Source organism: Numida meleagris, chromosome 1 (genome assembly GCF_002078875.1).
Source record: "Numida meleagris isolate 19003 breed g44 Domestic line chromosome 1, NumMel1.0, whole genome shotgun sequence".
NCBI classification, from domain to species: Eukaryota; Metazoa; Chordata; class Aves; order Galliformes; family Numididae; genus Numida; species Numida meleagris.
Window position 1 is genome coordinate 183,124,261 of NC_034409.1, and position 14,747 is coordinate 183,139,007.

At 44.8% G+C, this 14,747-nt stretch overlaps 1 protein-coding gene across 2 annotated transcripts in view; it reads left to right on the forward strand.

Moving 5' to 3' along the window:
* Positions 1-14,097, forward strand: part of MAML2 (mastermind like transcriptional coactivator 2) — a 205,604-nt gene extending 191,507 nt beyond the window's left edge. The window contains exons 3-6 of one of the 2 annotated variants that reach the window (XR_002433660.1): positions 1,671-1,874; positions 4,910-5,021; positions 9,396-10,961; positions 11,036-14,097. Coding sequence is in view for 1 of the 2 variants with exons in the window: in XM_021381510.1 (XP_021237185.1) it covers positions 1,671-1,874; positions 4,910-5,021; positions 9,396-10,375 (1,296 nt within the window). In the remaining variant the exon portion in view is untranslated. Of the gene's footprint in view, positions 1-1,670; positions 1,875-4,909; positions 5,022-9,395 lie in introns of both variants that reach the window. The other variant, XM_021381510.1, reaches the window with a different exon arrangement.

Here is a 14,747-nt window from a genome sequence, read left to right on the forward strand (position 1 = left end):
GTGATTGCCATTGATGCCCTGTGGTCTGTGGGGTGTGGGAGGCTGTCTGGCCCGTCCTTATTTCACTGTTGATTGGTCCTTCTTTCCCTGGATGCCATGAGAGGCCATGGTCATGGAGCAGGGCTTCACCCTGGGACTACATCTCAGGACTGAGAGGTGCCACTGCAATGGGCATCGCACTGCCCTTGCCATGGATTTGCCCCAGTGCTGTGTCACAATAGGCCACTGGATATTAAGTTATATGGAATTCACCAGTTGGTTCCTATGGTGAATTGCAACAAAGCAGAGTCAGAAAACTGATGTTTCTCATAACAGTTGTGACCTCTCCAGCCCTATTTGCTTGCAGCTAAGGAGTACCTGACTATCAAGTGATCCAACATAGACTGAATATTTTTGTGGGCTAGCACATTTTTGTGTGCTGATTGAGAAAGCTCTTTTCCACATTTGGTGAAGGTCCAAGTTGCAAACTCTGGTGGAGCAAGTAGACAGAAAACATATTTCTGTCAACAGAAACCATGGGTAAAAAAAAGTGAGCAGCATATTCTCATCCCATGTCTGTTCTCAACCTGAATGTTCACAGTCTGGACTTCCCAAGTACCTTCCCCATTGAGATGACCTTTTGCCAACCTTTCCACATAGAATCATAGAATCCTTAGAGTTGGAAGAGACCATTAAAGGTCATCTAGTCCAACTCCCCTACAATGAACAGGGACGTGCAAAGCTAAATCAGATTGCCCAGGGCCTGATCCACATGAAGCTGCCCATAGGTTGAATATTAGGAAACCTTATTCTCTGAAAGAATGGTCAGGCAATGGAACAGGCTGCCCAGGGATGTGGTGGAGTCACCGTCCCTGGAGGTATTCGAGAAAAATGGCGTACTTAGGGACATGGTTTAGTGGGCAATATTGGTGGCAGGTGGACAGTGGGTCTAGATGATCTTAGAGGTCGCTTCCAACCTTAACGATGCTATGATTCTATGATATGGGGAAGAGGAAACATATTGAGATTTGTAGAAAAGACCAGGGAGATCCTAAAGCTCCCTTCAGGGTCCTGTCCATTTACACATTTGTTTTATCAAGTAAGCCAATAAGCTCTAGGCCTATTTATTTAATCCAGTGCTAATTGAGTCAGCAATCTCAGAGACCATTCTTGTGAGGGAAGTGAAGGGACAAAAGAAAATACCATCACTCACTCCACTGCAAAGTTGCAGCTTCCAGCTTCTGTATTTTCTAACAGTAGGTATCACTTGTAGTAATGAGTCTTCTCCAGCAATGAGTCTCTAAACAATTCTTGCTGCTGCTCACCAGGTGGTAGGAACCAGCAGATGGAGAGGTTGTTCCCTTGTGGTCAAACAGGCTGCCATGTGGCCCAATGGAAGTTTCCTGAGAGGTCCTCAGGACAGCTCGGTTACTTCTGCTAATGTTTCCCAAGCTCCTGGTACAACATCAAGGTTTTCCACTGGAACCACCTGGCAAGTTTTCATAGTCTTCCATGAGCGATAAAGTTACCCCATCCCTTCCTTATTTTGTCAAAGCCTTTGTATCAGTCACTTCTCCTGAGGGTCTGTAGACTGTGTCCTATACTTGAGCAAATTGCATAAAAGGGATTATTTCCTTCTCTTGTTGCTTGTTATTATTTTCATCCTTCACGAGCCATTTTTTCTGTTTCAGGATCAACACTCTGTGGTAGGCCAGGGAGCTGGCCCCACTCCAAGCTCCAGTTCTTGCTCAAATCCAAACACTGGAAGTGGTTACATGAATTCATCCCAGCAATCAATGTTGAATCAGCAACTGATGGAAAAGAAGCAGGCTCTGCAACGGCAAATGATGGAGCAGAAACAACTCCTCCTACAGCAGCAGATGTTGGCAGAAGCTGTAAGTTTTCCAACTCCTTATTTTACAGGGAAAAGATTTTTATGGAAATAATAGAAAAGTAAGCTAAGACAGGGAGAAGAAAGTACCCAAGACTTTGAGGTCATTTTGGCAAAGCCTAGGCCTTCTAGAGTATGCCTCATATTTCTCAGCACTTTGCTAAGCCCTTTTGAAACTCCTTCAGTTTATATGAAACAACTCAAGTATCAGAGCTACCGTGGTTTCCTTATAAGAACTAAGCATATGCTTAATCCTTGGCACATGAATATTTTCAGTAGTTTTCCTTGTAAGATAAGTTAAGGTGCACTGTTGCACTGCCTTGACCCCAGAGCAAATCTGACTTCCAGGCTATGCAAACTAGGCAGCATGGTATAAAGGCCCTGCGTATAAGAAAGGATTGAGTACATTGATTGTAGTGTTCAAAACAAATATGTGTGCTTGGCTGGGATTGCCCATGAATCCTCCTTTCTCCATTTCTCTCTGTACATTTCCAGATAATCGTAGCCATTTCTTCTCTCTCTCTCGTTAACTGAGGCAAGGGAAATATGTGTGGTCTTGATGGGAGTGATAGACCCCAGCACCCACTAGTTTTGTTCCACTAAACTAGCATTGTCATTGATAGCACATCCAATCTGCTGAAGGTGCTAGATGAGCATGGCCAATGCAAAGGAACATCCCAGCTGCCCCAGGTCAAGGCGATACCAGATCCCCAGCCTATGGCTCATGTACCTCGGGACAGCCTACAGGGCACACCTGTTCATGCTGGCATGGCATTCTGAATCCAGAACATTCTCTTCTATATAAAAACAGATTCAGAAAAACTGGCATATTTAGTGAATGCCACTGAAGAACATAGAAATGGAATAACATCCATGGCTTGGTGTGGAAAATTTCAAAACAACAGCAAAAAAAATCCATATTTTTACAGATATTTCTTTGTTTACAAATGTATGTCTATTCCAAAAATACAAATTAAAAAGACTTGAGTTTGAAATTCAGGATTTCATTGTCCTATAAGGGAAATAACTGTTAGCTTTTTAATTTATGCAGAAGAGAACTGAAGTGTCAACTCAGCTCTGTGCTGCAGTTTTCTGAATTCTTATCAGAACAAAAAGTTAATTGCTCACATAGCTCTTCTTAAAAATAAGTAAAAGCTAAACAGAAATTAAAATAACTCTACAGAATGAGATTTTTTGATCAGCTGTTGTTTGCTTTGTACTGTGGACATGGCAGTATGCACAATGCCTAGCTGCATTTTTTGCTGGTATCTCAGGGATTGCCTGCAAGTTAACTTGCCTTTTTCTTACAAGAGTTCATGCTGACTGGTACATTGAAATGAACTCTATAAATCTCACTCCTAGAAGGCATTAGGGAAATGCCTAAATACTACAAGAAAGGCTTCTTCTCCCAGCATTTCTGAGTGCCTCTCACAGCAGGAAAAAAACAGATTTTTCCTAAGAAAGTCCACTTGTATGCTGTTTCGAGTAGAAGAGCCCTGAATAACTCTGACTGGCTTCAGACACACACCAGGCCTGGTCCTCTTCCGCAGTGATGAGCTGGTTTGCTGTTTGGGCAGATCCAAGCTCCTTAAGACAAATTTGCCACTGGGCCACTGGATGCCCTCGGCCACTGCCCAGAAAGGATTTTTCCCCTCATGCCCGGGCTGGAGTGTACCAAGGGGAGAGCTCAGGGAGCCTTTGATATGGTTTCCCCAATAGATTTTGTGTGGAAATTGCCATGGATTAGCCAGCCTCAGGCCTCCAAGCACAAAGCTCAGGTGCATTGGTGAGCATGTTGTGGAGAAGTGAGCAAGGCCTTCCCAGTGGGCCTGACTCCAGGAGGCACACATACACCAGCAATGGTTTACTGAAAGCTAAGGTGATCAAAGCCACATTTTCATGCCATGGAGCCACATAGCTCAGAATCATAAAATTGTTAAGGTTGGAAGGGACCTCTGGGTCCATCTGGCCTGAACCCACAGCCTCTGGGCAGCCTGTGCCAGTGCTTCATCAGCTGCACAGCACAGAATTGCTTCCAGTGTTGAAAGGGCGCCTGTTGTGTTCCAGTTTGTGCTGGTTGCCTCTTTTCCTGCCCTTGGGCACCACTGACAAGAGCCTGGCTCAATCCTCTTTGCACCCACCCCTCAGGTATTTATGGACATTGATGAGATCCCCCTGAGCCTCCTCATCTCCAGGCTGAACAGTCCCAGCTCTCTCAGCCTCTTCTCAGAGGAGTGGTGCTCCAGTCCCTTCACCACCTTGGTGGCCCTCTGTTGGCGGCCAGTAAATCCATGTGTGTCTTGTACTGAGGAGCCTAGAGTTGGACACAGTGCTCCAAGTGTGGCCTCACCAAGAAGCTGCAGGGCAGGAACACTCCGGAAACACCAAGTCACAGCACTGGTGTCCAGTAACAGGGACAACTTCATTGTGCGTTGATGCTGATGAGAGATTTGCAGCTGACTCCAGCACTTGCACTTAGCAAGTCTTTATGAGGACAGGACAATTAGATTTCAATTCAAGGACGTGGGTTTCTATCTTCCTTTCACTAGACATGTGTCCCTTCAGATCCAAAATAAAAATGCACCCCTACTACGTAGCTTTTTCAGCTTTCTTTCCTCACGGTCCTTTCCCCGGTTCTTGCACTCCTAGCATACGAAGTAAAACAGTGCTGTGTACATTTACAGGGAAACACAGGGCAGTAGTGAGTGGTATAAACAACCATTCTAGCACAGTCTTTGCTAAGCCCTGGCCACGTCTCCTGATGGTATCTGTGATGAGAAGAGACATGAGGGGGACATAAGGGGGATCTCATTGATTTCTGTGGCAACTCCTCCCATGTAGGAGGAAAGAAAGAGGGAGCGATAGGACAAAGCATGTTTAATGGCAAGCTAAAATCCTCTTTGCCAGCTGTATACATTGACCCAGGTCAGCCTGGGTGAAATGGGCTGAGAAATATTGACATAGCCAAGGGGCAGGTGTGGACCTTGCAGGTCTGGACTCTTCTTGCTAAATTAATATATTTCTACTCTCATCCTCTAGGAGAAAATCACTCCACAAGATCAGCTGAACAGACACTTGACACGACCACCACCGGATTATAAAGACCAAAGAAGGAATGTGGTCAACATGCAACAAGCAAACCAATATGCTGGTGAGTGTCCATGTACTAAAAGAAACTTTTTCCTCCCCTTCAGTTGCAAGAGCATCCAGAAGAGCCAGGCATGCACTGATAACAAGGGCCTGATTTTCTGGGTACCCTCCCCTCAGCACTGCCTGGAGAAGATGTGCACTGAAATACCCAATACAGATGTGTCTTCATGAATGTGCAGCCTTGCTCTGTCCAGAAGTTTCTCTTCTGGTACTTCTTGTTTCAGGGATTGAGATGAGAAACATTCCTCCTTTCAAACAGAAGCTTATTTACAGCATGAAGACTCTTACACTGATTGTTAAGTGTTACATATGATGCCACCATGGGCATCAGAGCCACCAGTTGAACTTTTAGTCCATGTTTTAATATGCCTCAGTGCTTCACAACAAGCAGCATTTCAACAAATCAGCCAAGCAGTGGGATAAAAGTCCCTGTGTTCAGCCACAACTGCCAAGAGTAGACAGGTCCTTTGTTTCAGCTCCTGAGCCCTCACCTCCTTGGAGAGCCTGGGTTGGGAGCACAGGACTGTTGGGCTTCCATGCTGTCTGTGTTGCTGGTTGGCTGCAGGCTGCTCTGAGTACAGAGTAAAGAAAAGGTGTTGGGGAGAGAGAAGAGGAAGGAGGGAGTGCAGCAGGTAGGATCAAGGATGTTCTTTATCCTGTGGTGTTTGTGCATTTAAGTATAAAGGGATCCTTGCCTTCCAGTGATCTCTGTATGCAATACACTGAGAAAAAAACAGATGTTTTAGTTTTTTTCCTTAACTGTTGGCTCTGCAAATTCAGCAGGGATATGAGCCTTTCCTTCCTACCTATCCTTTGTAGCAAGACTTCCTCACTTTCTCTTACCTCTTTAATGGGTTCCCATGTGCAGCTGACTCCTTTGCCACCCTCTGCCCAAGCTGCTGCCACAGCACCAACATGGAGATGTTCATGCACTGCTTTGCTGTTTGCAAGTCCCAGTAGTGACAAACTTGCTGCATTCTACAACCTGCTGCTTTCTAACAAGTCTGAGCATTTCCTGTCTTCAGTAAATTTGCACGAGCATCACTGATGGCAGCATAACTGATGCCAGCATAACAGCCCACTGTGAGGGCAGTGCCACAGGGCCCTGTTTGCTGGCTGGGTACTTCCTGTGCTATTACAACAAAAGCTTTGACAACGCTAGCAGCTTTGCTAGGGAATCCTGGGATTTCGTGTGTTGCTTAAAGGTTCATTCCTGGAATCAAATGATTAACTGAGATTCTTGGCTTATACTTGTAAACAACACATCTCTAGCCTGAGAGAGAACATGGGAATGGCTGCAGCCACGTCTGCAAAATGCTCCAAAACAAGTAGACCGCCATTGTTCTGTGGCCCTCCTTGTTTGAAATCTGATGGACTCCTTGCCAGGCCTCATGGCATTTGGAGACGCATCTCCTGGGTTTGCGACATGTGGGATTGGCAGCACTTGCCCATGCGAATCTCCCCTCTGAGGAACACCAGGGAGGAGAGAAGCATTTTGGGTGAGCCTGGGAGAAAGGGCTGTGCTGGGAGCTCACCACACAGCTACCAGATGGGGTGGTTAGGAAACTCTTGCATAAGGCAGCAACACGGGGAATCTGTTCCCTGTTTTTCTGGGAAGAGCTTTGCTCAGGTCAGGGAGAAAAAAAAAAAGCAAAGTTAACTCAAATTCCATAAAGGCCTGAAGACATGTGGTGAAGTATTTTATTCCTCTCTGCTTTTCCCTCTAGAGCTGTGTCACAGCAATAAGCCCCTGACGCCAGCAGGTGAATGGGGCAGGGAGGGCGTTTCGAACTGCTGCCACCCGGGGTGTCCAGCTGCCGTGCGCAGCGCTGCTCGGGGAGAAATGTCTTCCCATCTGGAAGAAATCAGGATGGAAAATATTCGTGTTAAAAATAAAAGGATTAAAATAGCAATACAAAAAAAAAAAAGAGAAACTTTGTCTTTTGCACAACATGTACAACCCACGTCCTGAGCTCATGCTCTTTAAAGTGCGTGGCATTTGCACAAGCAGGATGCCAAACCTCGGGCTGCCCCACAGCTGGCAAGGTCACCCCATAGGGCTTCATCCCGCAGCGAGTGCAGTGACCCCTCCAACCTGTTGCAGCTGCTTCAGTTTGACTGCGGAGAGAGGATTGCTCTCCCCTGATGCTGTTCTAGGTCTTTGGAAATGTTTTCTGTGCCATTCCTCCATCTCATCAGCAGCTTAAGGGAGCAAAGTCTGTGGGCCCCAATTACTATCACCCCTACAAGCAGAAAGCAACACACAAACCACCAGCAAAGCCAAAGACAGGGCTAACTGTGAGGCCTTCTGCATAGCACTGATTTTCCTCCCAGGAGCAGTGTAGCACATGGGGGAGAATCCAATGGTGGGCTCCTTGGGGTGTCTCCTGTCCTAGGGGCTGCTCAGCTCTGGGACTGAATCAAGATTTTAGATCATCAAATCATAGAATCGTTAGAGTTGGAAGGGATCTCTAATGGTCATCTAGTCTGACTCCTCTGCAATGAATAGGGACATGTACAGCTAGATCTGTTAGGTCAACCTCCCTAAACTGTTTTGTAAGTAAGCATCTCCTACTTGGAGTCAGTTTGTGAAGAGCTCACCTTCCAGGATAAGGTGAGTTTCTCAGTCTAGGTATCTGTTTATATTGACTTGGAATAAGCAACTCTGGTTGTGGAGTCACACTCGGTGTTAATAATGAATTGGGAAGGGATTGTTTTCAAGTACTTCAGTGAAAAAGGAATCCTCTGCATCCATTACTAAACAGCAATAGCATATGTATAAAAATAATGCAGAAACAGCAGAAATGTATGATAATTCTTTTATTCTGTTCCATTCTCAGTGAACTGAACATCTTTATGGTGAAATTTCAACAGGAACACATATTAAACAGCTGTTACTGTTTATAGACTTTTTAAATATGTATGTGCATGATTTGTGTTCAAGAGTTCTACAAGAGCAGGCTGAGAGGTTCTCCAAATTCTTAATGTCACTTTTTATTCAGTCCTGAAACTCCAAGGAAGAAAACTAAAGCCATAACAAAAATTAAATGAGTAACAAGGTAATTGATACCGTAGTGACCTAATGTGGAGCCCAGCAAAAGTACTGGGGATCTAATGTAGGCTATATAATGAAGAATTTAAGAAGAAAATACAATTAATGTCAGGCAACCTGGGTTTTTCATAGAAGACATCTTTTCAAACTGTCATGGTATTTTTTTTTTCAATGAAACCACAACTTCGGTTGATAAAGGTAATAGTTGTTCAGGTAGTGTACTTTAAAGCATACGACTTGGAACTGCATATTTTGATTAAGAAACCAGAGTAATAAAAAATTAACATGGCACGTAAGGAAATGGCTAATAGGCCTCCAGATATCCCTGCAAATGGGCTGTGCAATTACAACTGAAAGGACACAGTCTGAGGTGATGCTGAACAAGAAATAAAAAGCTTGCTTTACATCCATTCTGGAGTTGTGCAAGAGCCATTAAATACTGTGGGTAGCTGTGATGTATAGCCTTGAAATCAAATGCTGAAAACTGGCAGGTTTTGAAAAGAGCTGAGAAAGACTGAAGGACTGGAAAATATGCCACACATTGAGATACCGGAGAACACTGCAGACACAGTCATGGTCCTCAAGCACCTGCATGGTAAGAAGGGTTTGATGATGGACCAGCTGATAAAAATTGTCGAACAGACTAATGCATAACAAAATTTGGTGATGAAGTCAAAGTTAGTCAAATTCAGCCTAGGTTTGTAGATGGTTTCAGCCATCATTTATATCTAGAAAATGTTTGGTCTTCTTCAGCCAGCCAGTGGGGCCTGGAATTGAATTCAGACCCTTGCACTACATAAGCAATGGTCTCATGCCTGCTCGGTCACCACACAGGAGCAAGCAGGTCACAGGACTGAGCAGCTCTCCTGGCATCTGCCTGGGGCAGAGCCTGTGTGCTGCAAGTGGATGAGATGCAGTCCTAGCTGGGCAGGAGAAACGGGAAAAACGAGTCTCACGTCACTTAAATGGGTTTTGTCCTGTATTTCTATCATTTCTATTAAAAAAAAAAAAAGGCTGAAAAGTGTTTGTTCCTTCCCATTGGTTCTGTCTGTCCTTCCTTATTCCAATATTTCTCCTCCAATGAGCACCACTTCTGGCTTATCTGAGGTCCTCTGAAAGGATGGAAAGACCACCAGTGGCTTCACATAAAACAAACCACCCTTTAGCTGATAGGCACCTTTAAGGCTTGGATCAAGTACATGCAAATCCTAACAGAACAAAACAGCTTGCTCAAGAAATTCTGGATTTTTAATCTGTTGGTATTTGAATGACACTATGCATCGATCCACTTCTGTTTTAACACACTTGTTTTCTTCTTTCTAGGTGGTTCGCCAGCTGTGAGCATGAGCTCCAGCATGTCCTTATCAAACCCAATTTCAACACACAGCATCATGCCTCAGAGCTCCAGCCTCATGTCCACCCCTGCTGGGACCCGAATGCCTTCTGTTCCTGCTGCTCGGAGTATGGGCTGCTACGGGAACCTTCCTTGCAACCAACCGAGCGCGTACAGCGTGACTTCAGGAATGAACCAAATGCAGCCACACAGAAACCAAAACCAAGTCCTGCCCACTCAGAATAACTCCATGATGTCTCGACAGCAAACCATGACGCAGAGCAACAACGTAGCTGCTTTTGGGACTGGGTCAGTGGTCAGCTCACAGCAAGTAAGGCCAAATTTGAACCACGGGGCCACAGGTATCCCTGTGCAAAGACCACCCAATGTGATGATCACAGCTACGGCCCCTGCTCAGACCTGGGCCCCGCAAGAAGCTGCTGTGAAGCAGCAGGACGCACTGAAACCCGCAGGTGTCCGTTTCCCCACAAGCACTCCATATTCTAACCAGTCTTTGCAACGCAACGTGGGCAGCCAGCATTTTCCTCAGCGTGCGTTGGCACCTCCTAATCAGTTAACAGCGGGAGTCCAAATGAGGCCTCCTCTGAACCAAATGCACCAGACTGTAAATGGACAATCTGCTGGTTCGTTACGAGGCCTAAGTGTAAGGCCTAACCAGCTAAGAGGACAGACTGTGCCTACGCTGAATCAGCCAGGAACAAGTATGACACCTCCGTCATCTCTGCCATCTACCAGTTTCACGTCTACCAACCAAAACTCCCGGGCTTACCAAGGAGGTGACCACGGTAGTGACCTAGCATTTGACTTTCTGAACCAGCAGAGTGACAGTATAGGACCTGCACTCAACAGTGATTCAGACTTTATAGATTCTTTACTGAAAACGGAACCTGGTAATGATGACTGGATGAAAGACATCAATCTTGATGAGATTTTGGGGAACCACTCGTAAGTGGCAGTGCCAAGGGTGAAACAGATGAAGAAGCAGTAAGGACGTTAGCTTTTTCTTTAGATGCCAACAATCTGCTTTATTAATTTACACTCCAGTAACTGGGCTGTCCTTTAAAATACCACATAGGGCAACTGCCTTGTTTGAAGAGTTGCTCTAGGAACAGCATTGACGTCTCCCCGATCAAACGATAATGGAAATGATAGTCATGCCTGCCAGAAAGGAGTGAGAATACGTGAAGGGTCTGTTCCCCACGCTGGTGCCCAGCACATTGCAAACTCATTAGTTCTTCTCATGGGTGCTGTGTGGAAAAACATTTAGCTTCCCACACGCTCAAGCACCAGAGAGTAGTATGGGCTGTGAAACATCATTTCTCTGAGCGTAAGTAGCAGCCCAAGTGGTCCAGAGATCTTCAGTCATTGTCTTCGCAGCCCTTAACTACCTTGGGACTACTCAGCCCTGACAGGATCAGGCTCTGTGTAAATCTTATGGCGTTACAAAAACTGTTTACTTCTACATAGTACAGACTCACACTTGTGTTTCCAATGGTTTTGTTTTAAACCTTCCATGTTTTATACCACACAAAAGGGTAAGTGTCCCATCCAAGGAAAGAAGGAAACAAATCATGCAACAGACGTCAGTGTATAACTCGGTGTGCTCTAGTTTTTGCTTTCTCTCTTTTGCCAGTACCTGCAGCCAGTATCAGAGGAGGCTGCCTTCCTGTCAGCAGCACATTTGGAGCACAGAGGGAGACATGACATGAACTATGCCAGAGCTCGGGAGCCTCGCTTTGCCACCTTGCCCTACCCCAAGAACACCAGTGACTTAATGGACAAATTAATTGAGAAAGGTGCTCACAGTTTGACCCTCATGGGCTACCTTCCCAGTCCAGCTTACAGGAGGGCAAATACATGACGTGGCTCGGTGAAGCCACAGCAAGTATCCCCATTTTCATCTTAATCCAAGGTGCGCGCGGGTCAGGTAATTCAGCCCAGTCCCATTCTATCAAACAGGTTCTTCCCCGCAGAAATTCAAGTCTCTCTCTGGAAGAGGCTACCATTTTAATTGCATGGTATTTTGGCTCCATCCCACTAACCAAAGCTCACCTTTGGCATATGAGGGGAGACAAAAGAGGTCCAATGATGGATGATGTCAATGCAGCTTCCTTCAGCAGAGTACAAGGGTTTTGCCTCCGGAACCAGCGTGCATACACATCCCTTGTAACCACCTGGGTTACTTGCAGTATTCACTCAACCACATCTATGCTTGTAAATTGAACAGTTTTGAAGAATATTTCTGGGCACTGGACTTGGTCATCTGTTCTAGTTTTTGGGATAGTTCAGCTAACATTGCCTTGAGCAATTTCAGTAGGAAATTAACTTGGGTCATAGCGAGTTTGCAGCCACCTTGCCTTGGAGGTTAACAGAACAGAGTAGTAAGGATATGGGTTCCACAGTGCTTGACTTTGCTACTAGAGAATAGTCTTGTCCATGTTAAATTTTCTCCTATAGGCTAGGCCAGTAAGGACATCAGAAGGAGGTTCTATGTCACAATAAAGTAGCTCTACTGTGAGTCTGGCAGGAGGATTCAGAAATGGGAACAGATCTTGCAATTCAAATGAAAATGCTGTTCTTTAAAATGATGTGGCGAGACGTGTTTCACAGCCTCCTCTGAATTAGCTAAAACTGGATGTGGCAAAAGAATACAATGCCTACGTTCACATGCCTCAGCGCCAAGAGGCACTGCTCTACCCCATCCATGTAAGTGCTTTATTCATCCTTGTTAGTGGCAGTGGGATGAGTAGACTATCTGACAATAGCCTGTGCACTTATCTGACCTATTTCTCAAGAGAGGTTTTAATAAGCCAGTTATTTCACCCTGTCATTTCATGTAGGCACAATTTTTCATGATGTTTCAAGAAGCAGAGTCACACACATGAGTGCCAGCACCTCCAGGAAAGGTGTAATGTGGGCATTTGGTGAGACGAACCAGTTGAGGCAGGTGGTCCAAGATGCTATTAATTCCCAGACATATTGTTCATGGGAGAGATGAGAAACCATGCTGGAGTGTCCCTTCTGCCCCACCTAGTGATCGTTGCACATCGCTGCCTTGCATACTGTGGTAGCTCGGCTGCCCAGAAAGCTCCATTTTATCCCCAGTTTTCACTGGGGTGCATGCAGTACAAATGTTTCCAAGTCTTTAAATAGCTTTGCAGCTCAGGCCGCTGGCACCCTACCTACTTTGCGAGTGATACAGATGCAGTCTAACAAATACATCCCCTATACACTGTGCAAAACTAGAGTGAAACAATAGCTACAGGAGTTTAAAGTGGAAAGAAGATCAGGGCACAGGCGCACACACCATCTGTGAGCAGGTCAGCACTGACCACCCAACCTCTGGTATGAGCAGACAATTCTGATGCTAAGGCTCATGCTTAGTTGGTCTCATCATGAGCAATGAGCACTGAAGTCTGCTAACTTCAGCCACACTCACATGCCATTGAGAAAGCCACCACTGGTCTCTGTACTGAGATCAGACTGTTTTCCACATCCTCAAATGATGTAAAATAATGCTCAGCCGAGGAGCTGGTCCCAAGACTTCAAGCTGTCATCCAGTGCTGGATTCAATGCTGAGCTTTGTCCTGTTGGCCCCAGCCTGCAGTGGAGGAGACACTGGGCATCCCTGGGATCAAAATGTCCTTCTGTCTTAAGTAAAGCCAGCAAGGCAGAGGCCAGTGCAGTCCTGTAAAGATAGGCCTGATGCATTTGAAATAGAAACCGGCGAAAGACTTCTTGCTACCAAAACTTGAATCCAATGTCATTTCTTCAGAACACCTGTGTCCGAACAGAGTTAGTGTCATTGTTCTTCTTTCTTTGCAATGGCAAAGTGCACTACCCTTAGAGTCTATTTTTCACCATTGACCGAGCACTCTTCACAGTATTGGGTTGTAAATATAAAGAATTATTTGTTTTGTAAACTTTTGTAAAAAAAAAAAACAAAAAAAAAAACAAAAAACAAAACCAAAAAGTAATAATATTTTGGTAGGAATAATAAAATCATATTATTTGGGTTATATTTATACATATGTGAAATAAATATACTATCAGAAAGTTGTATTTTATACAAAAAGACAATGGTTACCTTTTGTATTCTATATACAAAGTTTTGTATGATACGATTGTTTATTTTTATCTGCAGACTTCGGATTTTGGGGGAGGGCAGAATGGGATCGTGCTTAAATAGCTGGGCCTGACCCCAAGCTCACTGAAACCAATGGAGTCTTTCCATTGCCTTCACAGGGCTTTGAATCAAGCCTTTAAATCAACTTCAGGTATATTTGAAATCTGAAGCTCTCTGGAAACCTCAACATGAAAACATTCCAGGTTTCAATTTCTTTTTTCCCCGAAAAAGGCTTTTATTATTCTTCTTGTTGTTGTTGTAACTCCTGGGAGGCAGGTGGGACCTCTGTAACTGTCACGTCCTTGTTGCATGTATGTCTGCTTTATATTTTCCCCATATTATAAACCAGTGTTTCTCTATACAGACTGAAAAAGAAAAGTTGCTGTACAGAAATGTTTGTGTTTATGCATTTTTACATGTGGCTGTATATACCTCTTAGTACTATGCAGTGACACTTATTTGACTCCATTTATTTTTCACCTAAACATGAATAGTATGTTTTTCAGTAGCTATCAAAACTCTGCCAAGTAAATCAATCAAAATTATCCCGAGTGTCTCTTTTGTTAATGTGAATTTTAAAATTAATGTCTGTTTAGTCAACGGCTCATTCATCTGAGTAAATTAAAATTACAGTTCTGTTTTAGGAGGGGGTGAGAAAAATGTGCATCTGGCAGCTTCTGGGAGCTCACTCTGCTTCTTTGCAAGAGAGCTGGGATTTTTTTCTCCTGACTGGAGCAATAGTTTTGTGCCAGGAGGGGTTAACGAGTAACATGTGGGTATTTTTGCTCCTGAGGAATAGGTTGGTGTAGTCTTGCAACACAGCAATTTGCTTATATGCTCCTAAGCCCTGCTGCAGCAATGAGCTTGCAAGTATATCTGTAAGCCCAGAGCGTTCATGCATGACATGATCCAACATTTCAATAAACCTCGTCAAGCTTGTACCGAGGATGTGCTATCTAATTCATGCATCACCTCAGAGTGAGCTGAAAAACAGCCACGAGGAAGTGATTTCTCATTCCTTGAGAGGCTTCCCTCATAAGCCAGGCTCCATCTCCACGCGGATGGAGGTGACACAGGGGTCTCCTGGGATGGACAGGGGAGAGGTGCTGGCATTTCCACTGTGCCTCAACTGCCCACAGTGCCCACATCTCCCACAGCTCTCTTTTTGCTTCAGCATCTCCAGGTGGCAGCCCAG